General features: G+C 66.6%; 3 protein-coding genes across 16 annotated transcripts in view; 1 reads left to right on the top strand and 2 right to left on the bottom strand.

The window, feature by feature from the left end:
• Nucleotides 1-1,460: 1,460 nt before the first annotated feature.
• Nucleotides 1,461-3,768, top strand: RASL10A (RAS like family 10 member A). Of its 3 annotated transcripts, none has more exons than XM_070065780.2 (3): nt 1,461-1,935; nt 2,793-2,917; nt 3,156-3,768. In XM_070065780.2, the coding sequence occupies exons 1-3, from the start codon at nt 1,717-1,719 to the stop codon at nt 3,421-3,423; spliced, it is 612 nt and encodes a 203-aa protein (XP_069921881.1). In that variant the 5' UTR covers nt 1,461-1,716; the 3' UTR covers nt 3,424-3,768. The 3 variants fall into 3 exon arrangements, 2 of the variants coding, with proteins under 2 accessions (XP_069921881.1, XP_089179470.1); XR_016227315.1 differs by lacking the exon at nt 1,461-1,935 and adding an exon at nt 1,950-2,331 and having other exon boundaries at nt 3,156-3,166; XM_089323344.1 differs by lacking the exon at nt 1,461-1,935 and adding an exon at nt 2,339-2,671.
• Nucleotides 3,769-3,923: 155 nt separating this feature from the next.
• GAS2L1 (growth arrest specific 2 like 1) lies at nt 3,924-9,456 on the bottom strand. The gene is made up of 6 exons (XM_070065759.2): nt 9,300-9,456; nt 7,922-8,579; nt 6,955-7,062; nt 6,767-6,863; nt 6,510-6,681; nt 3,924-5,240 (listed from the first exon to the last, which is right to left on the bottom strand). Exons 2-6 carry the CDS (start codon nt 8,558-8,560, stop codon nt 4,220-4,222), a joined length of 2,037 nt encoding a protein of 678 aa, XP_069921860.2. The 5' UTR covers nt 8,561-8,579; nt 9,300-9,456; the 3' UTR covers nt 3,924-4,219.
• Nucleotides 9,457-13,261: 3,805 nt separating this feature from the next.
• The window catches only part of EWSR1 (EWS RNA binding protein 1), a 31,830-nt gene continuing 27,842 nt past the window's right edge, over nt 13,262-17,249 (bottom strand). For all 12 annotated transcript variants that reach the window (XR_016227307.1, XR_016227308.1, XR_016227309.1 and 9 more), the window contains 6 exons: nt 16,441-16,570; nt 15,063-15,185; nt 14,599-14,761; nt 14,266-14,363; nt 13,795-14,047; nt 13,262-13,651 (listed from right to left, as the gene is read on the bottom strand). Coding sequence is in view for 9 of the 12 variants with exons in the window: in XM_070065761.2 (XP_069921862.1) it covers nt 13,612-13,651; nt 13,795-14,047; nt 14,266-14,363; nt 14,599-14,761; nt 15,063-15,185; nt 16,441-16,570 (807 nt within the window). In the remaining 3 variants the exon portion in view is untranslated. The remainder of the gene's footprint in view (nt 13,652-13,794; nt 14,048-14,265; nt 14,364-14,598; nt 14,762-15,062; nt 15,186-16,440; nt 16,571-17,249) is intronic.

The raw sequence follows: 17,249 nt of genomic DNA, 5'->3' as shown, positions 1-17,249 counted from the left end.
CTCAGCCTTCGGAGCAGGCGGCTAGGAGCCAGGGCTCCGTGCAGCGCAGGTCTCGCCAAGTGGGGGGCTGCTCTGGGGGCGCTGGTGCAGTCTCCTGGGGAAGGGGTCAGCCAGTGCAGTGAGCGGGACGCTGGGCAGCCATGGGACACTCCCGGTCCACAGTCCTCCTTCCTCCCCCAGACAAGTCGCGCTGAGAAGCCCCGCGGGGCCCAGGGACGTCCTGTAGGGACTACTCGGGACACCCTATCCCATGCTGGGTGCCTGGGTTCAAGCCCCTGCTCCACTTCCTGCTATCGCACTCCCGGGAGGCAGCAGGGGATGGCTCAAGTACTTGGGGCCCTGCCTCCTACGTGGGAGACTGGGTGGAGTTCCCCGCTCCTGGCTTCACCTGGCTGTTGTGGGCATTCGGGGAGTGAGCCGGCAGATGGGAGCTACCTCTGCCTTTCAAGTAAATAAAAATGAGTTTAAATAAATGCTGTAAAAAAAGAACGTGGAGCTGGGTCCATGATGGAGGGTGGGAATCCACTGTTGTGAGAGACACCTGCCAGCGGCCATCCACCGGCCTCCCTGGCTCCACTTCCGGTAGGCTGGGGTGGGTTGTTGTCCAAGACCCCCTATGTTCTAGAACCTTCCCTCTTAAGCCAGGACATTTTACCTTAGGAAAAAAAAAAAGTTCCTCTCACGCCCTGGCAAGCCGTAAGATGGGAAATATTGGTTGAAGAGATGAGCAAATAAGGCCAAAGATAAGCCGGCAATTGGAGACGGGGAAGCCCCCACTGGGAATTCCTCACGCAGCTCTGGGAGTGCGGGTTTGGGCTCTGGGGCTCTGGGGTTCTGGTTCGCACCCCTTTGAGGGAAGCCACAGGTGCAGGCTCCCGCAGGAACAAAGCCGATTTCTGGAACATTCTGTGCTTATTCACCTTCCAGGGACGGACTGGGGGCCAAGGCGCTGGCCCCTCCAGCCCTGCCTCCCCGCACCACGGCGGCTTGAAACCTTGTCCAGTGCGGGGCAACGGGGAGAGCGGGGGCGGCCAGGGGACCCTGCTGCCCTGCCCACGGTGGAGAGTCCCCTCCCCGGCCTCAGTTTCCTTCGGTCTCGAACTACCCGGCACGTAGTGGGCCTCGGCCATCCCGGGCAGGGGCCCGGCGCAGTGCGGCGGGCCACCCAAGGTCACGCGCCTGGGCCCGACGCGACCCCGGGCGGCTGGACTCCGGGAGCCCCGGGGCGGCGCGGGACCAGCGCGGGGCGGCGAGCGCGCGGGCAGGGAACCTGCATTCCGGCCCTGGCCGAGGGGTCCCGCCCCTGCCCCGGGTCCCCCGCCGGCCCCCCGCCCCACCCCGTCACCTCCCCGGGACCCGGGAGGGGCGGCGGGGGGAAGGGCGGCGGCGGTTACCTCATCGCCGCCTGCGGGAGGCCCCGCGCGCTCGCTCGCTCGCTCGCTCGCGCCGCGGCTGAGGCGGCGACTCCCGGCGCCGGAGCGGGAGGAGGACTTAGGGGGCGGGAGGACCGCGGCGCCGCGAGGAGGTCGCACCTCGATCGCGCCGCGGGGCGGATTGGAGGCGGTGTCTGCGCGCGGCGCGCCGGGTGCGTTCGCTCCCGGTCCTCGGCGCCCGCCGGAGCCGCTCGTGCGGCCGCCGCCGGCTCGGTCCTCGGGGGGACGCCGGGGCGCGCCAGGGCGGGCGTCGGCCCATGAGGCTTCCCGGCGTGGGCCGGCCATGGGGGGCAGCCTGCGGGTGGCCGTTCTGGGCGCCCCGGGCGTGGGCAAGACGGCCATCATCCGCCAGTTCCTGTTCGGGGACTACCCGGAGCGCCACCGGCCCACGGACGGGCCCCACCTCTACCGGCCCGCGGTGCTGCTCGACGGCGCGGTCTACGACCTGAGCATCCGCGACGGCGACGTCGCCGGCCCCGGCCCCAGCCCCGGGGGTCTCGAGGTAGCGGTCCGAGGGGCGGGCAGGGGCGTGGGGACCGGAGGAAGCGCTTGTGCTCGGTGCGCACGTGCGGGGCCGCGCGGGGATCGAGGGAGGGGGTGGGGGTTCCGGTGTCCGTGCGCCCCAGGACGAAGGCGCGGGTGCCTGCCGCTACCCTCGCCGCCTGGGGCCTTGCGCACAGCCGTAGTGGGAGAGAGGTGGGGTCAGGCCCAGGGGCGTACCCTCGCGGGGTGTGCGGGGTGTGTGTGGGGAGGGAAGCGGTCCTTCTCTGCACCCTCACCCCCGTGGCCCGGAGCAGAGACTTCTTTAGTAATCTGTGCAAAGTCCAGGACGGACCCCCCACCCCCACCCCAGTCCTTGGAGCTGGATGCTGCTGAGAGGTGAAGAGGAAGGCAGCAGGTAGGATTGAGCAGGGCTTCCCTGAGGGGGTGGCGTTTGAGCTGAGCCTGGAGGGCCGAGTGAAGTTTTGTGCGAAAGAAGGGGCCAGAGCCTGGCAGGTGGACAAGCGCCGCAGGTGCACAAGCCGGAACTGGAGCGCGCACAGCTGCCCGCGCTCCGTGGTCTCGGGGGCGTGGCGCAGCCCGGGCGTTATAGGGAGGAGAGAGAGGCCCCACCCGGGTTGAGCTTGGGGAAAGCTGGGGGGAGGAAGGGGAAGATGGGAGTGCGGAGCAGAGAGGAGAGCCCCTCCCAAGGGGGCGGAGGCGAAGTCTGGGGGCCTCCAGGCTCCAGGCGACCGCAGGTAGGGCTCGAGTGGGGGGCGCAGATAGGGGACGAGCCCTTGGCGGAGCCGCGTGTGGCTGTAACGGGCAGCCCGGGCCGGGGGCAGGGGGCGCCCGCCAACGCCGGCCTCCCGTCCCCAGGAGTGGCCGGACCCGAAGGACTGCAGCCTGCAGGACACGGACGCCTTCGTGCTGGTCTACGACATCTGCAGCCCGGACAGCTTCGACTACGTGAAGGCGCTACGGCAGCGGATCGCCGAGACCAGGTAGGGGCGGGGGCGCGTGCCGGGGAGGGACAAGGACGAGCTCCCCTCGTCGTGGGCCGCTGCCCGTGCGGTCTCAGCTGTGTGTGGTCCTTAGCCCACGCGGGCCTGGTGTTTGCTGGGGCGGGAATCTGCGGCCTTGGGAGAGGCTGCGCCTGCGTGCAGACACCCTCCGGGTGGGCGGGGGCTCGCCGGCCGCGGGGTCCCGGTCCCGCGCCTCTCACTTGTGCCCGGGTCCCAGGCCGGCAGGGGCCCCCGAGGCGCCCATCCTCGTGGTCGGCAACAAGCGGGACCGGCAGCGGCTGCGCTTCGGGCCCCGGCGCGCGCTGGCCGCCCTGGTGCGCAGGGGCTGGCGCTGCGGCTACCTCGAGTGCTCGGCCAAGTACAACTGGCACGTGCTGCGCCTCTTCCGCGAGCTGCTGCGCTGCGCGCTCGTGCGCGCCCGCCCCGCGCACCCGGCCCTGCGCCTGCAGGGGGCGCTGCACCCGGCGCGCTGCAGCCTCATGTGACCGCGCGGGACGCCGCCCCCCGGACCAGCCAGGGACGCGGATTGGACAAGCTTGCCCAGCTGGGCTCGGATTGGGCAGGGCAGACTCTCCTCTCTGATTGGATGAACAGAGCCCCGCCCCCCGCAGTTTCTTGGGCCGTGCGCCTTTGGGAACCTCACTGGACCTCGTCGGCCAGGCCTCCGGCCCCATTGGACAAAATCGGTCCTTTCTGGCCTCGGTCGGGTTGCGCCCCATTGGTTGGAGAGGACCGGGCGATGCCTCTGATTGGAAGCGCTCGGACTGCTCGGCGGACCTCCTCGTTAAGCCACACCTCTTGCGAGGTAATAAAAGTGCAGCCGATCCTGAGCACCTGGGGTCTGTCTGCTGGGCGGGACGCAGCCTTCAGCCTCGAGGCCAGGGCTGCCTGGTGTGGCCCCCAGTGGTGAACCCCAGCTTGTATGGAAGAGCTCCCGGCGCGGACCCCAGCCCCGCCCCGCGTCCCCGAGCGACAGACAGGTGGCTGGAGCAAAACTTTTACTGTCAGAGGCTCTGCCGGACCACAGGTCCTCAGAACACCGGGCAGGCCCGGCTCCTCTAAGGCATTCAATAATATTAGTAATTAAATAGCAACACTCATCCCTCAACCGGAATGTACAACAGAGGTCCCATCGTGCCGAGTGGTCCCGAGGGGTCTGGTCCCATGAGGTCTGTGCTCAAGAGGCCTAGGGGGGGGCTCCCTGATGCAGAGGGGGGTTAAGGCCACGGAGGAAGAGGACAAGGAACGGGGTCTGGGGGCGGCCGGACTGGTCCCTCGCGTTCAGGAACCGGGCTCAGCCCTGGGGGTGCCGGGGTGCAGGGCAGGCCAGGCCCCCACGTCGGGGGGTGCAGACGGGCGGCGAGGGCCCCGCGGCGTGGGGATGCGTGAAGGTTTGCGGTCTGGCTGTGTGTCCATGCGGCCCCGTGCCCAGGTCCTCGAGGGCTCTGGGGCAGCCAGGGGACTCCCCGGCGCGTCCGGAGGCCCCCCGGGGGCGGGGCAGGGGCTGCCTTCATCGGAGGAGCTGGACAGGGCCTGGCTGCGGGCCCCCGGCAGCCCGTTGGCCGTCCGCCCGGAGTCCCCAGGTTGGCCACACTTGCCGCCTAGGACGCTGAGGGAGGAGGAGGAGGAGCTGGAGGAGCAGTAGGCCGAGTCGGGAGCCGGGGGATCTGGGGCCCGAGCCGAGTCAGGGGCCGGGCCGGCGGGGGTCCGGCCCGCGGCGGCCTCCAGGGCACGGGCGTTGGCCAGGAACTCCTCTTCCAGGCGCCGGAACAGCTGCTGCTCCTGCTGCGGGTCCAGCTGCAGGGGTGTGCGGAAGACACTGGCGGGCGTGGTGCCCAGAGCTGGGCCGGGGCTGGAGGCGCGGGGCGTCTGCAGTGCCGCAGGGCTGCGGGCGCGCGGCGTCTGGGGGGTGCTCCTGCCCGAGCCCCCACTGACCCTGCCCCGGGGCACCCACGAGTGCTGCCCGTCCCGGTCCCGCTGCACCAGCAGTATAGCCTGCCCTTCCCGGCTCTGGCTCCGGGCCCGCCGGGCAGGGCCGGGGGCTGCCACCTGGGCACCCCTGCCTCCTGGGGCCGCACGGGGCCGCCCCCGCTCCAGCCGGTCTCGGGACTGGCTGCGTGGGGCAGGGGGCCGCCGTGGGGAGGCCGGGGTGCCTGTGGTCAGCCGCCGGCTGGGCCGCTCCCTCCGGGGGCCGGCGCTTGTGTCGTCACCGCGGGCACTGCTCTGGGCCGAGGAGGCGGAGGAGTCGCTGTCCCCAGAGTAGCGGCGGGAGCGGGGGTTGGGGGGCAGCTGCTCGCGGGGCCTGGGGCAGGGGAACAAGAGAGAGAGGGGGCTGACGGGAGGGGCTGGGAGTGCGGGTGGTGGCCGTCAGGGTCGGCTGTCCTGGGGACTTCCAGGGAGAAGTGAGAGAGACTCTGAGCAGCTTCCTGCAGCTGCGCTGGGGGGGGGGGGGGCAGGCGCGGGAGAGGGGGCCGGAGGGAAGCTGGGGTTGGACTGGCTCCTGCCCAAACCCCAGGGCCCGCCCGGCTGTGTTGTAGGTTTGGCTGGGTCGCCATGGAGACGGGAAGCCAGGCCCACCCCCACCCACGGGAACTTTTCCCAGGGAGTGAGTCACTCTGAGCCCCGCTCCGCTCGGGCGATTCCGTCATCGGGCGGATGTCCCCCCCACCTCACCCCACCCTCCTACCCTGCCCCCTCTGAGCCCCTCAGCCCTGTCCCCCCACTTCCCTAGCGGGGCCTTGCCCCACCCCCTCTGAACCCCTCAGCCCCATCACCCAGTCCCCCTACCTTTCACCTGAGCAGGGTCTCACCTCTCCCCGCTCCCTCTGAGCCCCTCAGCCCTATCCCCCCGGCCCCCCTGGCCTCACCTGAGTGGAGTCTCGCCCTGCTCCGCCCCCTCTGAACCCCTCAGCCGGTCCCCCTGACCCCCTGCGTCTCCCCTGAGCGGGGTCTCACCCCACCCCCTCTGAACCCTTCAGCCCCGTACCCCAGTCCCCCTGCATCTCACCTGAGCGGGGTCTTGCCCCACCCTGTCCCCTGGTTCCCCTGTCTCCCCTGAGCGGGGTCTCCCCCTGCCCCCTCAGCCCCGTCCCCCTGACCCCCTGCACCACACCTGAGCGGGGTCTCCCCTGCCCCCTCTGACCCCTCAGCCCCGTCCCCCTGACCCCCCTGCGCCTCACCTGAGTGGGGTCTCCCCCCCACCCCCGTCCCCCTGACCCCCCTGCACCTCACCTGAGCGGGGTCTCCCCTGCCCCCTCTGACCCCTCAGCCCCGTCCCCCTGACCCCCCTGCGCCTCACCTGAGCGGGTCTCCCCCCCACCCCCGTCCCCCTGACCCCCCTGCACCTCACCCGAGCGGGGTCTCCCCTGCCCCCTCTGACCCCTCAGCCCCATCCCCCTGACCCCCCTGCACCTCACCTGAGCGGGTCTCCCCCCCACCCCCGTCCCCCTGACCCCCCTGCACCTCACCTGAGTGGGGTCTCCCCCCCACCCCCGTCCCCCTGACGCCCCTGCGCCTCACCTGAGCGGGGTCTCCCCCCCACCCCCGTCCCCCTGACCCCCCTGCGCCTCACCTGAGTGGGGTGTCGGGCCCCTCCTTTGTGCTTCGCAGGTTAAGAGGCGTCACCTCGGGCCGGGAGCCCCGGCGTTCAGCCCCGAGGACTGGGCTTCCAGGGCGGGGGCTGGGGATGGGTGACACCCTCTGGGGGGAGAAGGTGCGGGCCCTCGGCTGCACGGGGCGGTGGGCTGCAGGGAGAGGGCGCGGGATGTGAGGGGCGGAGCCACAGCCGCTCGCCCCGCCCGCCCGCCCGCCGCTGGCCCAGGTGCGCACCGGCGGAGGCGCAGCGGCAAGGGTCGTGCTTGTCCAGGTAGTGCTCCAGCGTGTCCCAGCCGCCCCCGACGCGCACCATCACGTGGCTCCTCAGCACCTGCGGGAGCCGGCGGGGGCGGGTCAGGGCTGTCCCCGGGGGCGGGCAGCCCACCCGCCCGGCCGCACCGTGCAGGGCAGCCCCCACTTACCCGCACGAAGATGAGCAAGCTGGAGTCGCCCACGCGGTACTTGCCCTCGGAGACCTTGATCATGGGGAACTGGTCTGGACAGGTGCATTGGCCCAGGATCTCCCTCACCTGAGGCCACAGGGACAGGCGAGGTCAGGGGTCAGGAGGAAGTAATTCCTTCCGGGGACAGGGGGTGGAGACTGTGGCTTGTCCCAGGCGTGGGTGTGGCTTCCACAGGGCACCTTTCACTGGCCCCTCCCCCTGGCACGCAGGGTGGGGAGCTGAGCAAGACCCGATGATGGGGCTGTGGTCAGGCCCAAGGCCCAGGACCGGGATGAAGAGCCCCCGAGCCTGCAGGGACCCTGGAGCAGACAACGACACAGAGCTGCAGGCCCCAGGACACAGCTGCAGGCTGGGCATCTGTGTGTGTGTGTGTGTGGGGTGTGCCACAGACACGTGGGATACACACCCCAACAAGCACAAACAGGCCACCCGCCTGGGTTGCCCACAAGCGCACACGCGCTCCCGGCCCGGTGCTGCCAGGCTGGCTGTGTGGGCGGCCCTGCCCGCCTCCCTGCCCACAGAGGCGCCGGAGGAAATGAGCAGGTGGGGCCTTGGGTGACCCTGGCCCAGGCCGGGGGTGGGGCGGCCGCCTCTGCCCGCAGCCATCCGGCTCCCGCCTCCTGGGCAGGCACAGGGCAGCCCTGAGCGCAGATAAGAAAGAAACACTGCACCCGGCCGCGGGGGCTGCAGGGACGCCTTGGTCCGGGGAGAGGAGGGAGCTGGTGGGCCCAACCCTGGGCAGGGGCAGCCCCTCCTGGCCGGGCCTCTCTGGGCAGGGGCGCAGGCCAGGCACTCTGCCCACGGCCCCCCACGGCTCCCCGCAGCCCGCAGATGAAGGCAGGCAGGCAGGCAAACGCTTAGCAGGTGCACAGCTGGCACAGCCAGGGAGCCAGGACTCTGACCCCGAGGCCGGGGGCGCACTCACCAGCTCATCCAGGTTGCGCAGGTCGCTGGGCGTCATGCGGGGCGCGCGGGGCGGAGCCCCCGGCGGGGCGGCGGCCCCGACCCCGGCCCCGGCCTCGGCGGCGGCGGCGTCCGTCCCGGGCGCGGGCGCGGCGCGCAGCTCCCGCTCGATCTCCTGCTCGAACTGCACGAGGCGCGGGGCGAGCAGGCCGAGGCGGGCCCCGCGCCGCGCCACCTCCAGCAGGCACAGCACCACGCTCTTGCCGTTCTTGCGCAGCACCAGGTCCTCCGTCTCGAACATGAGCACCTCGGGCACGCCCAGCTCGCGGCGGCACCAGCCGATGAAGCTGGCCACGTTGTCGCGGGCCACGAAGGAGCCGGGCGCCACGCCGTGCGCCTGGAAGGCCACGCCGTGGGCCGGCCGGGCGGCGGCCAGGGCGCGCGCGGCCTCCGTGACGGCGTTGGCGTGGCGGCACAGGGTCGTGCCCGTGGCCAGGCCCATCAGGAAGCCGTCGCCCCCGCCGGGCAGGCCCAGGCCGTACAAGGCGTTCAGCCACTCGGCCAGGTCCTCCTTCATGGCCTCCACGTAGGCCTCGCTCGAGCTGAAGGGCCGCACGCTCTTGGCCGCAGAGCCGGCGATGCTCGCCACCGGGTCCGCCATGCCCAGGCCAGCCAAGTCGCTGCGGGCAGGGACACAGGTCAGGAGTGCTGCGAGGCCGGGCCCAGCGCGGCCCAAGCCACCCACCCGCTGTCCGCACCAACCGGTCCCAGGAGGGGGGCCGGATGCCTGAGAAACCTCTTGTACCTCAGTTTCCTGGCCTGTGAAATGGGTACGGTAACATTACCTGCCTCACCGGCCTCGGCGGGATCGTTTCGATAATCGACTTAGCGTCCTAAGTGTCTTTTTTGGGGGGAGTTGGGGGTTGGGAACTGGCCGAGGCCTTCCCTCCAAGCAGGTGCACAGCTCAGACCTGGAGAGGTGAAGACAGGGGCCTGGGCCTGCGGCCCCCAGGGAGGGGGCAGGGGTCGGTGTCCGCCGCTCTTGCAGGAAGGCAGGCCCGGGTCCCTAAGGACGGGGCGTCGGGATGCGAACAGCGACGACCGACCGTGCCCAGCGCTGGGCCCGCGGCGCGGTCTCCATTTCACAGACGCGGAAACTGAGGCTCAGAGAGGCCAAGAGCCGGCCGAAGGGCGCAGAGCAGCGGCGGTGCCGGGGCGGGTGCGGGGGGCCCGGCGTCCCGCAGCCTGGCCGGTGGCGCACCAGGCACCAGGCACCAGGCCGCGCCGCCTCCGGGAAGCCGGTGCGCAGCGGCCCAGAGAGGGTGCGGGGCCGCCCAAGGTCACACAGCCCCCGGGGCACAGAGGCGGCTGGGCGGGGGCGCCGAGGGTCCCGCGCTCACCTGGCTCATCCCGCGGCCCCGGCGAGCATCGCCCCGGCGCGGGCCGGAGCCGGGCCGGGCCCGCCGCAGGGAGCCGCCGCCGCGATCCGGATCCCGGTGCAGCTCCGGCGGCCGCGGCGCCCGCGTCTCCGCCCCGCCTCCCAGGAATTCGGATCCGGCCCGGAGGGGTGGGCGGGGCCGCGCGCTCTTAAAGGGGCCGCGCCTCGCCTGCGACGCGGGGAGGAGCCGGGGCCTCCCGCTCCCCGCAGGGGTCGGGCCAGGACGCTGCGGGCGCTTCGCAGTCGGTGCTCTGTATCCTGGGACGCCCCCTGCCCAGGCGTCGGTGCCCGCCCCCACCGTAGCGGGTCCGGGGCCCCCCTCTCCCGACGGCGGCCTCCCCGGACACAGCCAGGAAGCGATAGGGGCTGGGGGCTGCGCAGTCACCTCCGGCGCGGGCGGGCGTCCCCGCCAAGATAGCCGAGGCCGGCCGGGGTGGGGGCCGGCGGCCCAGGCACTGACGCCCACTGGGCGTCCGGCTCCCCCCCCGCCCCGGGGAGGACACAGAGGCTCTGCCCGGACCGGCCGGCCGGGCGCGGGAGGGTTAACGCAGCCTGCAGAGGAGGGAGCTGGCCGGGAGCGGTGGGAAAGCCTGCCCTGCCGCCAGCGCGCCGGGCCGGGCCGCCGGGCCTGTCTGGGCGGCAGCCATGCTGCCGGGGTGGGGCCAGTGGGGCCAGCAGCTGGCCCGGAGCTCTAATAAAGCCCCTACTGTGTGCCAGGCCTGCCCACGGCCCACGGGCGCCGTGAGGCTCCCCTGGCACGGACGTGCCCCTGGTTGGGGCTGGGACTTGGCTCCTGGCGGGGGTGCTCCTGCATCAGGGCCACTTTATTGAGCACCTGCGAGCCACGCCCCCGGCCCCTTCCCTCTGCCTCCGTCCTGCAGCCAGGAGGCCCAAACTGTTGCCGGTTCTTTTTTTTTTTTATTTTTTTTATTTGAAAGGGGGGGGGGTGTCTTCCATCCGCTGGTTCACTCCCCAGTTGGCTGTTAGGACCGGAGCTGCACCGATCTGAAGCCAGGAGCTTCTTCTGGGTCTCCCATGCAGGTGCAGGGGCCCAAGGACCTGGGCCATCTTCTGCTGCTTTCCCAGGCCACAGCAGAGAGCTGGATGGGAGGAGGAGCAGCCGGGACTCCCCCTATGGGATGCCTGCCCTAGGCAGAGTCTTAGATGGCGCCTGCTGTGTACTGAGTCTCTTTTGGCCCAGGAAACCCAGTGCAGAGCAGCAAGGACCCACACAGAGCCAGCTCAGGGCTTGCGGTGGGGCAGGGGCAGTCCTGGGCTGGGCGCTGGGGCCCGGGTAAGAGGAGGCAGTGGTCAGCTGGAGGGAACTGGCTCGAGTGGAAGGAGCCCAGAGCATTCCAGGCTCCCGGGGCTGGAGCCGAGGCAGGAGGGGACGGCTGGGACAGATCAAATAGGGCCTCATGGCCCTGCCATTTACTTGAAAGGGACGACGGGAGGGCGGGGTCATTCCCCAGATGGCCGCAACCGCCAGGAGCCAGGGACTCCATCCGGGAATCCCACGTGGGTGGCAGGAATCCAAGCACTTGGGCCATCTTGTGCTGCCTCCCCAGGTGCATTAGCAGGGAGCTGGATCTAGCTAGCTGTGTGGACTCGCTGTGCCGCCATGCTGGCCCCGTGGGCCAGGCCTCTTCAGAGGAACCTGGGAGCCATGGAGGGGTTCAGACCAGGGGTCCACTCGGGTTGTACCGGCTCCCCTGGGGCTGCCTGTAGGAAGCCGGTTGGCGGTGGGGTGTTGGGAGGGGACTGGGGGAGGGGGGTGGGGCTCCTGGCTGCGTTTGGGAGGAGCGCCGATGGGATGTGCGGGTGATTGGGAGTGGGAGCAGAGCCGGGGATGACCCAGGGTCCGAGAGGCAAGGGCAGGGCTTGGGGTGTGATGAACTGTGACACTTCCGGGTGTCCTCATTCTAGTTTGGGGAACTTGAGACCCAGAGAAGGTGAGGGGTGTGTGCCGTCAGCAGCCGTGCAGGAGCTGCGACTTCTGCTTGGACCAACCTCACCGCGTGTCCAAGCTCTGCACACAGCAGAGATCAGACTGAACCCCGGCCCTGCCCTGCAATGGGGTGGGATTGTTACACTTCTTAGGCCTCAGTTGTACCATCTGTAAAATGGCACAGCAGACTTGTGACTAATGCCCAGTATCACTCAGCTCAGGGTGGCCCTGGCATGGGGTAGGTGGCCACTGCTGCTCTCAGGAGGAAGGGGTGACGGAGGGGCTCGTTGCTCCCTCTGTCCAGTCCCACGAGCTCTGGCCTGTGATCAGAGGCCCATTCCAGATGCTAAGCGTCCACCAGGATTCCAAGACCCATGGCAGCAGCTGTAGTGCTGACCTCACTGGCGTGGACAGACCCCCCTGGCCCAGGGCACGGAGGACCTCAGCTTTGACCTTGTCCGTTGTGTGGTGGCCCAGGGCCTGTGGGACCGCCTCTGGGAAAGCTTCATGAGAGGCCACAGAAAACTGCTGCGGGAGCAGGAGGTTCCGGCTTGGGAAGCCCTAGCTCATCTGCACAGACCCCGGGGGCCGCTGGGTGCAGAGCGTGACTTGAATGCTGGCTCCTGGCCCTTGGCCGTGGGCACAGCAGGCTCTTTGTGCCTACTGCTGAGTGCCAGCAAGCAGCCAGCTTGGCCTCACCCCAGCTAGAAGTCCGCTGATGGCCTTACGGGCAGGCTGGCCCTGAAGTGCCAGGAACCCCGGGTGAAGCCCGAGCCCGCTCTGCCCAGTCCGGTGCAGTGTGGCCCAGTGGGACCACGAGGCGGTCTTGGAGATCAGTATTCGGAGTGACCCACCAGGAGCTCTGGGGCGTGGAGCAAGGTGTGGAACTTAGGCGAGCCTTTCTCTCTGCCCTGGCTGCCCTGCTGATGGGCACGCCCTCAGCTTTGTGCAGAATTCACAGTCCCCGAGGCCCTCGGAGCCCGGGGCAGTCCCGACCTTTCTTTGGCTGGAATAGATCTGCCAGGTAAGCCCACGTCAGGGCTTCGAGCTAGTGAGTGTTCTCAGGGCAGGGACCTGCCTCCAGAGAAACCCTTGGTGCAGCCAGGGAGGTGGGCTGCTCAGGGACCTAACACAGTGCCTGGGCTGGGCCCTTAGCTTGGCCGCTAAGTCAGGCAAGCCTGGGTCCCTTGTCGATGCCTGGGTCCAGGATGGGGCTCTGCTCCTGACTTGTCTGCGGCTAATGGAGACCCTGAGAGGCGACGATGGCCTGATGAAAGTTCTGCTACCCCCGTGAGAGGCCTGGATTGACTTGAGCTCTTGACATTGGCCCTGGACTACTGTACCCAGGAGGGAACCAGTGGATGGAGCAGTCTCATGGCCATGACAGCCAGGACCCAAGTACTTGCACTGCCTTCCCAGGTGCACTAGCAGGGAGCTGGATTGGAAGTGGAGCAGCTGGGACTCGAACCAGGGTCCACACGGGATGCTGGCATTGCCACAGTGCTGGCGCCTGTTCTTAGTTCTTGAGAAGTGCTTGGGTCTGCGGAGCTCTGAGGGCAAGACCAAGGTGGGCTTCACCCCCATCAGACCCCCAAGGTGGGGTGGTGCCTGGGAGAGGGCAGTGAGGGGTCAGGAGTGGGAGAACTGAGGGATGAGCTGATAATGCAGAGGGGGCTGGGGGCTCACCATGGCTCAGGGGTGGGAGCACTGCTGGAGATGCCGCAGAGATGAGTGTGTGACACCCAGGGCGGGGGAGGGGGAGCATGGAGCCGCCCACCTGAGCAGGGAGGGGGGGCTTCCTCGGCCCTCATTGGCCCTCACTGCAGGCCGGAAGTTTCAGTTCCTCCTGTGCTGCCTGCCCCCCGCCCTTGGATGCCCAGGTCCTTCTGCTCCCAGGGTGTGGGGAGCAGCCTCCCCTGAACAAGCTGCGCACCTGCTGGTCGGGCATCCTCCGAGGACACAGAGGCCGAGAAGGATGACTGTTTATAAACATTCGGAATTTTATTTAAAAAAAAAATCACAACCATGAACACTGTTACAGCTCGAGGCCCTCTTGGTTCTCCACAACGATACTGAGCATGCTCACAAGGGGTTCCCACTGTTAAGTCTTAAACAACCATCTTTAAAAGAAGGAAAAAGAAAACTCAGCACACTACCATTTAACTTGTTTAATGTTTCTTCACAAATGGTGAAAAATACTAAAGTACAGACAAGGAATAATCATAATGTTGTGGCCAACATTATAAATATGGAATTATAAATTTAAAACATTTTCTGGTTTAAAAAATAAATCTGGTAGTCAATGCGGCTCTGCGGGTGTCAGCGTCTAGTAGGGCCGGTCTCTGCGCTCCTGGCGGTGCTCCCCTCTGCAAGACAGGGGTGCTGGGGTCAGGGTGGGCAAGGGGCGCAGAGCCCCAGGCTACCCCCACCCCCTGCCAAAGGCCTGGTCTGCACTCACTCCTGCCAAGCCTGGGAAAGGCCTGTGCTCAGGCCGGGCCCCATCACATACTTATCCATTTTTCCAGGTCCTCCACGGCCACCTCTTCTTCCTCCCATCTGTTCCATCAAAGGTCCAGGTGGACCCCCTGGGCCACCTCGTCTTCCTCCTCCAAAGCCACCTCGGTCCATGCCCCGGCCACCACGGAAGCCACCTCTGTCTCCACCACGGCCCCCTCTGAACATTCCACCGGGCCCACCGCGGTCCATGAGGCCACCTCTTCCACCCCTCATGCCACCAGGGCCGCCTCTGCCACGATCGCCACCTAAGATGGGGGGGGGGGAGAGGAGGTCAGGGGCCGGCAGAGGCTCCGGGAAGGCGCACGGAAGGCGCGGAGGGCTGCCTCCCCTCGCAGAGCGGCCACTTCACTCCACCTCAACACCCAGGCGCCGAGGACACCACGGGCAGCTGTCCTCCACCCAGCCACGAAGTCAGAGGCTTTGCAGCAAGACAGTGGAGAAGGGTCCCGGAACTGGCACTCACCCGGGGGCGGGAAGGGTGGTGGCAGGAAGCCCTCGGGCTTCGGGGCCTTACACTGGTTGCATTCTGTTCTCCAGGCAAAGTTCTGGTTTCCACAGCCCCTGTGAATCACAGTGCAGCAATCAGCGAGTGGACTCGGGAGGCTGCCAACAGCAGGTCTGCGCCTCACTCCACCCCACTGCTAAGGAGCTGCCCGAGGACCACGGCCTTAGCGCCTCAGGAGGTGGAGGGTTCCCACCCAGTTCCCGGCAGGCAGCAGGTTCTCCACAGGGCGGGGTGAGGCCGGGGTGAGGAGTGAGGAGGGGCAGAATACCCACTTCCAGGAGAGGTACGTACGGGTTGGGACATTGCCAGTCTCCAGCTCGGTGCTGGACGTTCCCTCCTCCAGAAGGGTTCCCTCGGGAACCCCGGGGCCCTCTCGGGGGGAAGCCGCCTCGGTCTCCTCCACGGCCTCCCATGCGACCCATGGGCCCACCAGGACCTCCGGGGCCACCTGGACCTGGAACAAAAGCAAATCACCTCTTTCGCATCTCCAGATTTAAAAATCAAGTACAATCACAGATACCTGCCCACACTTTGCCTTGGGCCCAAAGGCCTAGCTCAGGGGTCAGCTCCTTCCAAACAACTCCTAGGACCCTTGCAGCCTCCGAGCTAATCAACCCACAGTCTCCTCCATCTCCTCCTCCTCCTCCACCACACTGACAGGGAGCCCTGGTGGCGCGGCAGTCTCTACACCCCTGCTTCTAACGGGGGCATCTCCACACTCTCACAGGGGCCCAGAGAAAGCAGCCAGCAAGTACCTCCGCGGAGGGGCGGCGGCATCCCTCGGCCCTCCCGGGGCGGCATGCCACCCCGCATGCTGTTCATTGGAGGCTTCTTCCGGGCCAGAGACACTTTCAGTTTGCTCCCTTGAAAATCTTTCCCTGGAACAAGCAAGAGAACATCAATTACCCCCAAACTCCAACTCTTCCTGCCTCAGGACGACATGGCAGGCATTCTGGTCGCTCATTCCACACTATCAAATGTAACCATCACTGGATGGGTGTGTCCAGCCTGCCCCTCGCAGGTCCTCAGACCAGGTGCCTAGACCAGGAAAGGCCTTATTTAAACCTGTGTGCCTGCCCTAAGAGCAGCAGTGATGAGCCGCTGGCTTTCATGGAAGGAGATGTGTCAAGGCCTTGTTTCTTTTTTTTTTTTTTTTTTTGACAGGCAGGAGTGGACAGTGAGAGAGAAAGAGAGAAAGGTCTTCCTTTTGCCGTTGGTTCACCTTCCAATGGCCGCCGTGGCTGGTGCGCTGCTGCCGGTGCACCGCGCCGATGCGATGGCAGGAGCCAGGTACTTCTCCTGGTCTCCCATGGGTGCAGGGCCCAAGCACCTGGGCCATCCTCCACTGCACTCCCAGGCCACAGCAGAGAGCTGGCCTGGAAGAGGGGCAACCGGGACAGAATCCGGTGTCCCAACCAGGACTAGAACCCGGTGTGCCGGCGCCGCAAGGTGGAGGATTAGCTTAGTGAGCCGCGGCGCCGGCCAAAGGCCTTGTTTCAATACACACACAGTCAAGCGTGCACTGGCTGTCTCGAGGGTTTCCCACCTTCCGATAATGTGCTAAGGAGCATTAGCAAGACCACGGCCGAAATGGCTCCCCCAAGGAGCGGACAAGGTCCTTTCCTGCCCATGGCTCTCAAGTTCTCCCCTGTGGCCACACCTAAGTCACAGAGCAGTACCCCTGCCCCCTGTCCCTACAACCCCTTTGGAGGAACTGTGTTCTAACAGCGTCCAGCATTACCAAAACTCCGTCCTTACCTGCTAGTTAATGCATGCAACGTTTGCTCTGAGATTCTACGTGTGCTGGAATAAGGCTGGAGTTGGGGCACAATGGGACCAAGCCACCGGCTTCATTCTACTTTGGAGAACTGGTTCTCAGCCTGGCTACCCTACTTCCAATTCAGCTCCCTGCTAATGCAGCCGGGGAAAGCAGTGACGATGGCCCAAGGATTTGGACCCCCGCCACCCAACATGAAGACCAGAATGGCGTTCCTGGCATTGGCCTGGCGCAGCCCCAGCTGTCTGGCCATTTTGGGAGCGAACTAGTAGATGGCAGATCTGTCTTTCCCTCTTTTGTTTCCAAGTAAATAAATCTTAAAGATAAATAAATGCATGCCTGTGAGCACAGCCTACCATCAAACCATTCCACAGCAGCCTTGGCGGTTGGTGGGTCTTCATAGGACACTGTGGCATCACCTTTGGGCTTTCCTGTCTCCTTGTCCAGGTATACATGGATCATGGGTTGCCCAGTTCTCTTGTTCATCTAGACATAAAACAATACAGTTCAGCTATGTTTAGGATATACTAATTTGGAAAGAAATTCCATGTGAAACTGAGAAAAGCCCCTCATGCTCTCAAATACAGCCATTTTTCACAGGAGACACACAATCCTTAGCATGTTTATCTCTGGGAAGAATTATAGGCAACTTCCTAAATTTCTATGACAAACTATGAACAGGATCTTTCCCCTCTTAAATATGTTATCCTACAAACCAAAACGCATCTTAATTCCAAGTGTACAAGATGGACCCACTCCCTCCCTAGCTTCTTCCCCGTGCCTGTGTCCACACCTTGGCATATTCTACGGCCAGACTGGCACCCAGCAAGTACCATCACAGTAAGGCAGGATGACGAGAAAATGATGCTTGGGGCTGGTACTGTGGCACAGAGGACCAAGCTACTGCCCATGATGCCAGCATCCCGTACCAGGGATGGCTGGCGTCCCAGCTGCTTCACTGCCAATCCAGCTCTCTGCTAAAGTGCCTCAGAAAGCAGATGCCTGGGCCCCCAGATCCATGTGGGAGACCCAGATGAAGTTCCTGGCTTTGGCCTGGCCCAGCTATGGCTGTTGTGGCCATTTGGGGAGTGAACCAGGGGAAGGAAGAGCTCTGTCTCTGCTCTTTCAAACATGTACATACATCATGATGGGGGGCCTGGCTCAT

This window comes from Oryctolagus cuniculus, chromosome 21 (genome assembly GCF_051225735.1).
Source record: "Oryctolagus cuniculus isolate XC-2025 breed Fujian yellow rabbit chromosome 21, ASM5122573v1, whole genome shotgun sequence".
NCBI lineage: Eukaryota > Metazoa > Chordata > Mammalia > Lagomorpha > Leporidae > Oryctolagus > Oryctolagus cuniculus.
This window is presented reverse-complemented; position numbering and strand designations above follow the sequence as displayed.

Excerpts from the sequence above, each read along its gene's own strand:
- RASL10A (XM_070065780.2), top strand. The coding sequence starts at position 1,717 with ATGGGGGGCAGCCTGCGGGTGGCCGTTCTGGGCGCCCCGGGCGTGGGC. Across the intron at positions 1,936-2,792 it reads CCAGCCCCGGGGGTCTCGAG|GAGTGGCCGGACCCGAAGGA; the intron begins GTAGCGGTCCGA and ends TCCCGTCCCCAG. Across the intron at positions 2,918-3,155 it reads CAGCGGATCGCCGAGACCAG|GCCGGCAGGGGCCCCCGAGG; the intron begins GTAGGGGCGGGG and ends CCCGGGTCCCAG.
- GAS2L1 (XM_070065759.2), bottom strand. The coding sequence starts at position 8,560 with ATGGCGGACCCGGTGGCGAGCATCGCCGGCTCTGCGGCCAAGAGCGTG. Across the intron at positions 6,682-6,766 it reads TTGCCGCTGCGCCTCCGCCG|CCCACCGCCCCGTGCAGCCG; the intron begins GTGCGCACCTGG and ends CTCTCCCTGCAG. Across the intron at positions 5,241-6,509 it reads GGGCCCGACACCCCACTCAG|GCCCCGCGAGCAGCTGCCCC; the intron begins GTGAGGCGCAGG and ends CCCCTGCCCCAG.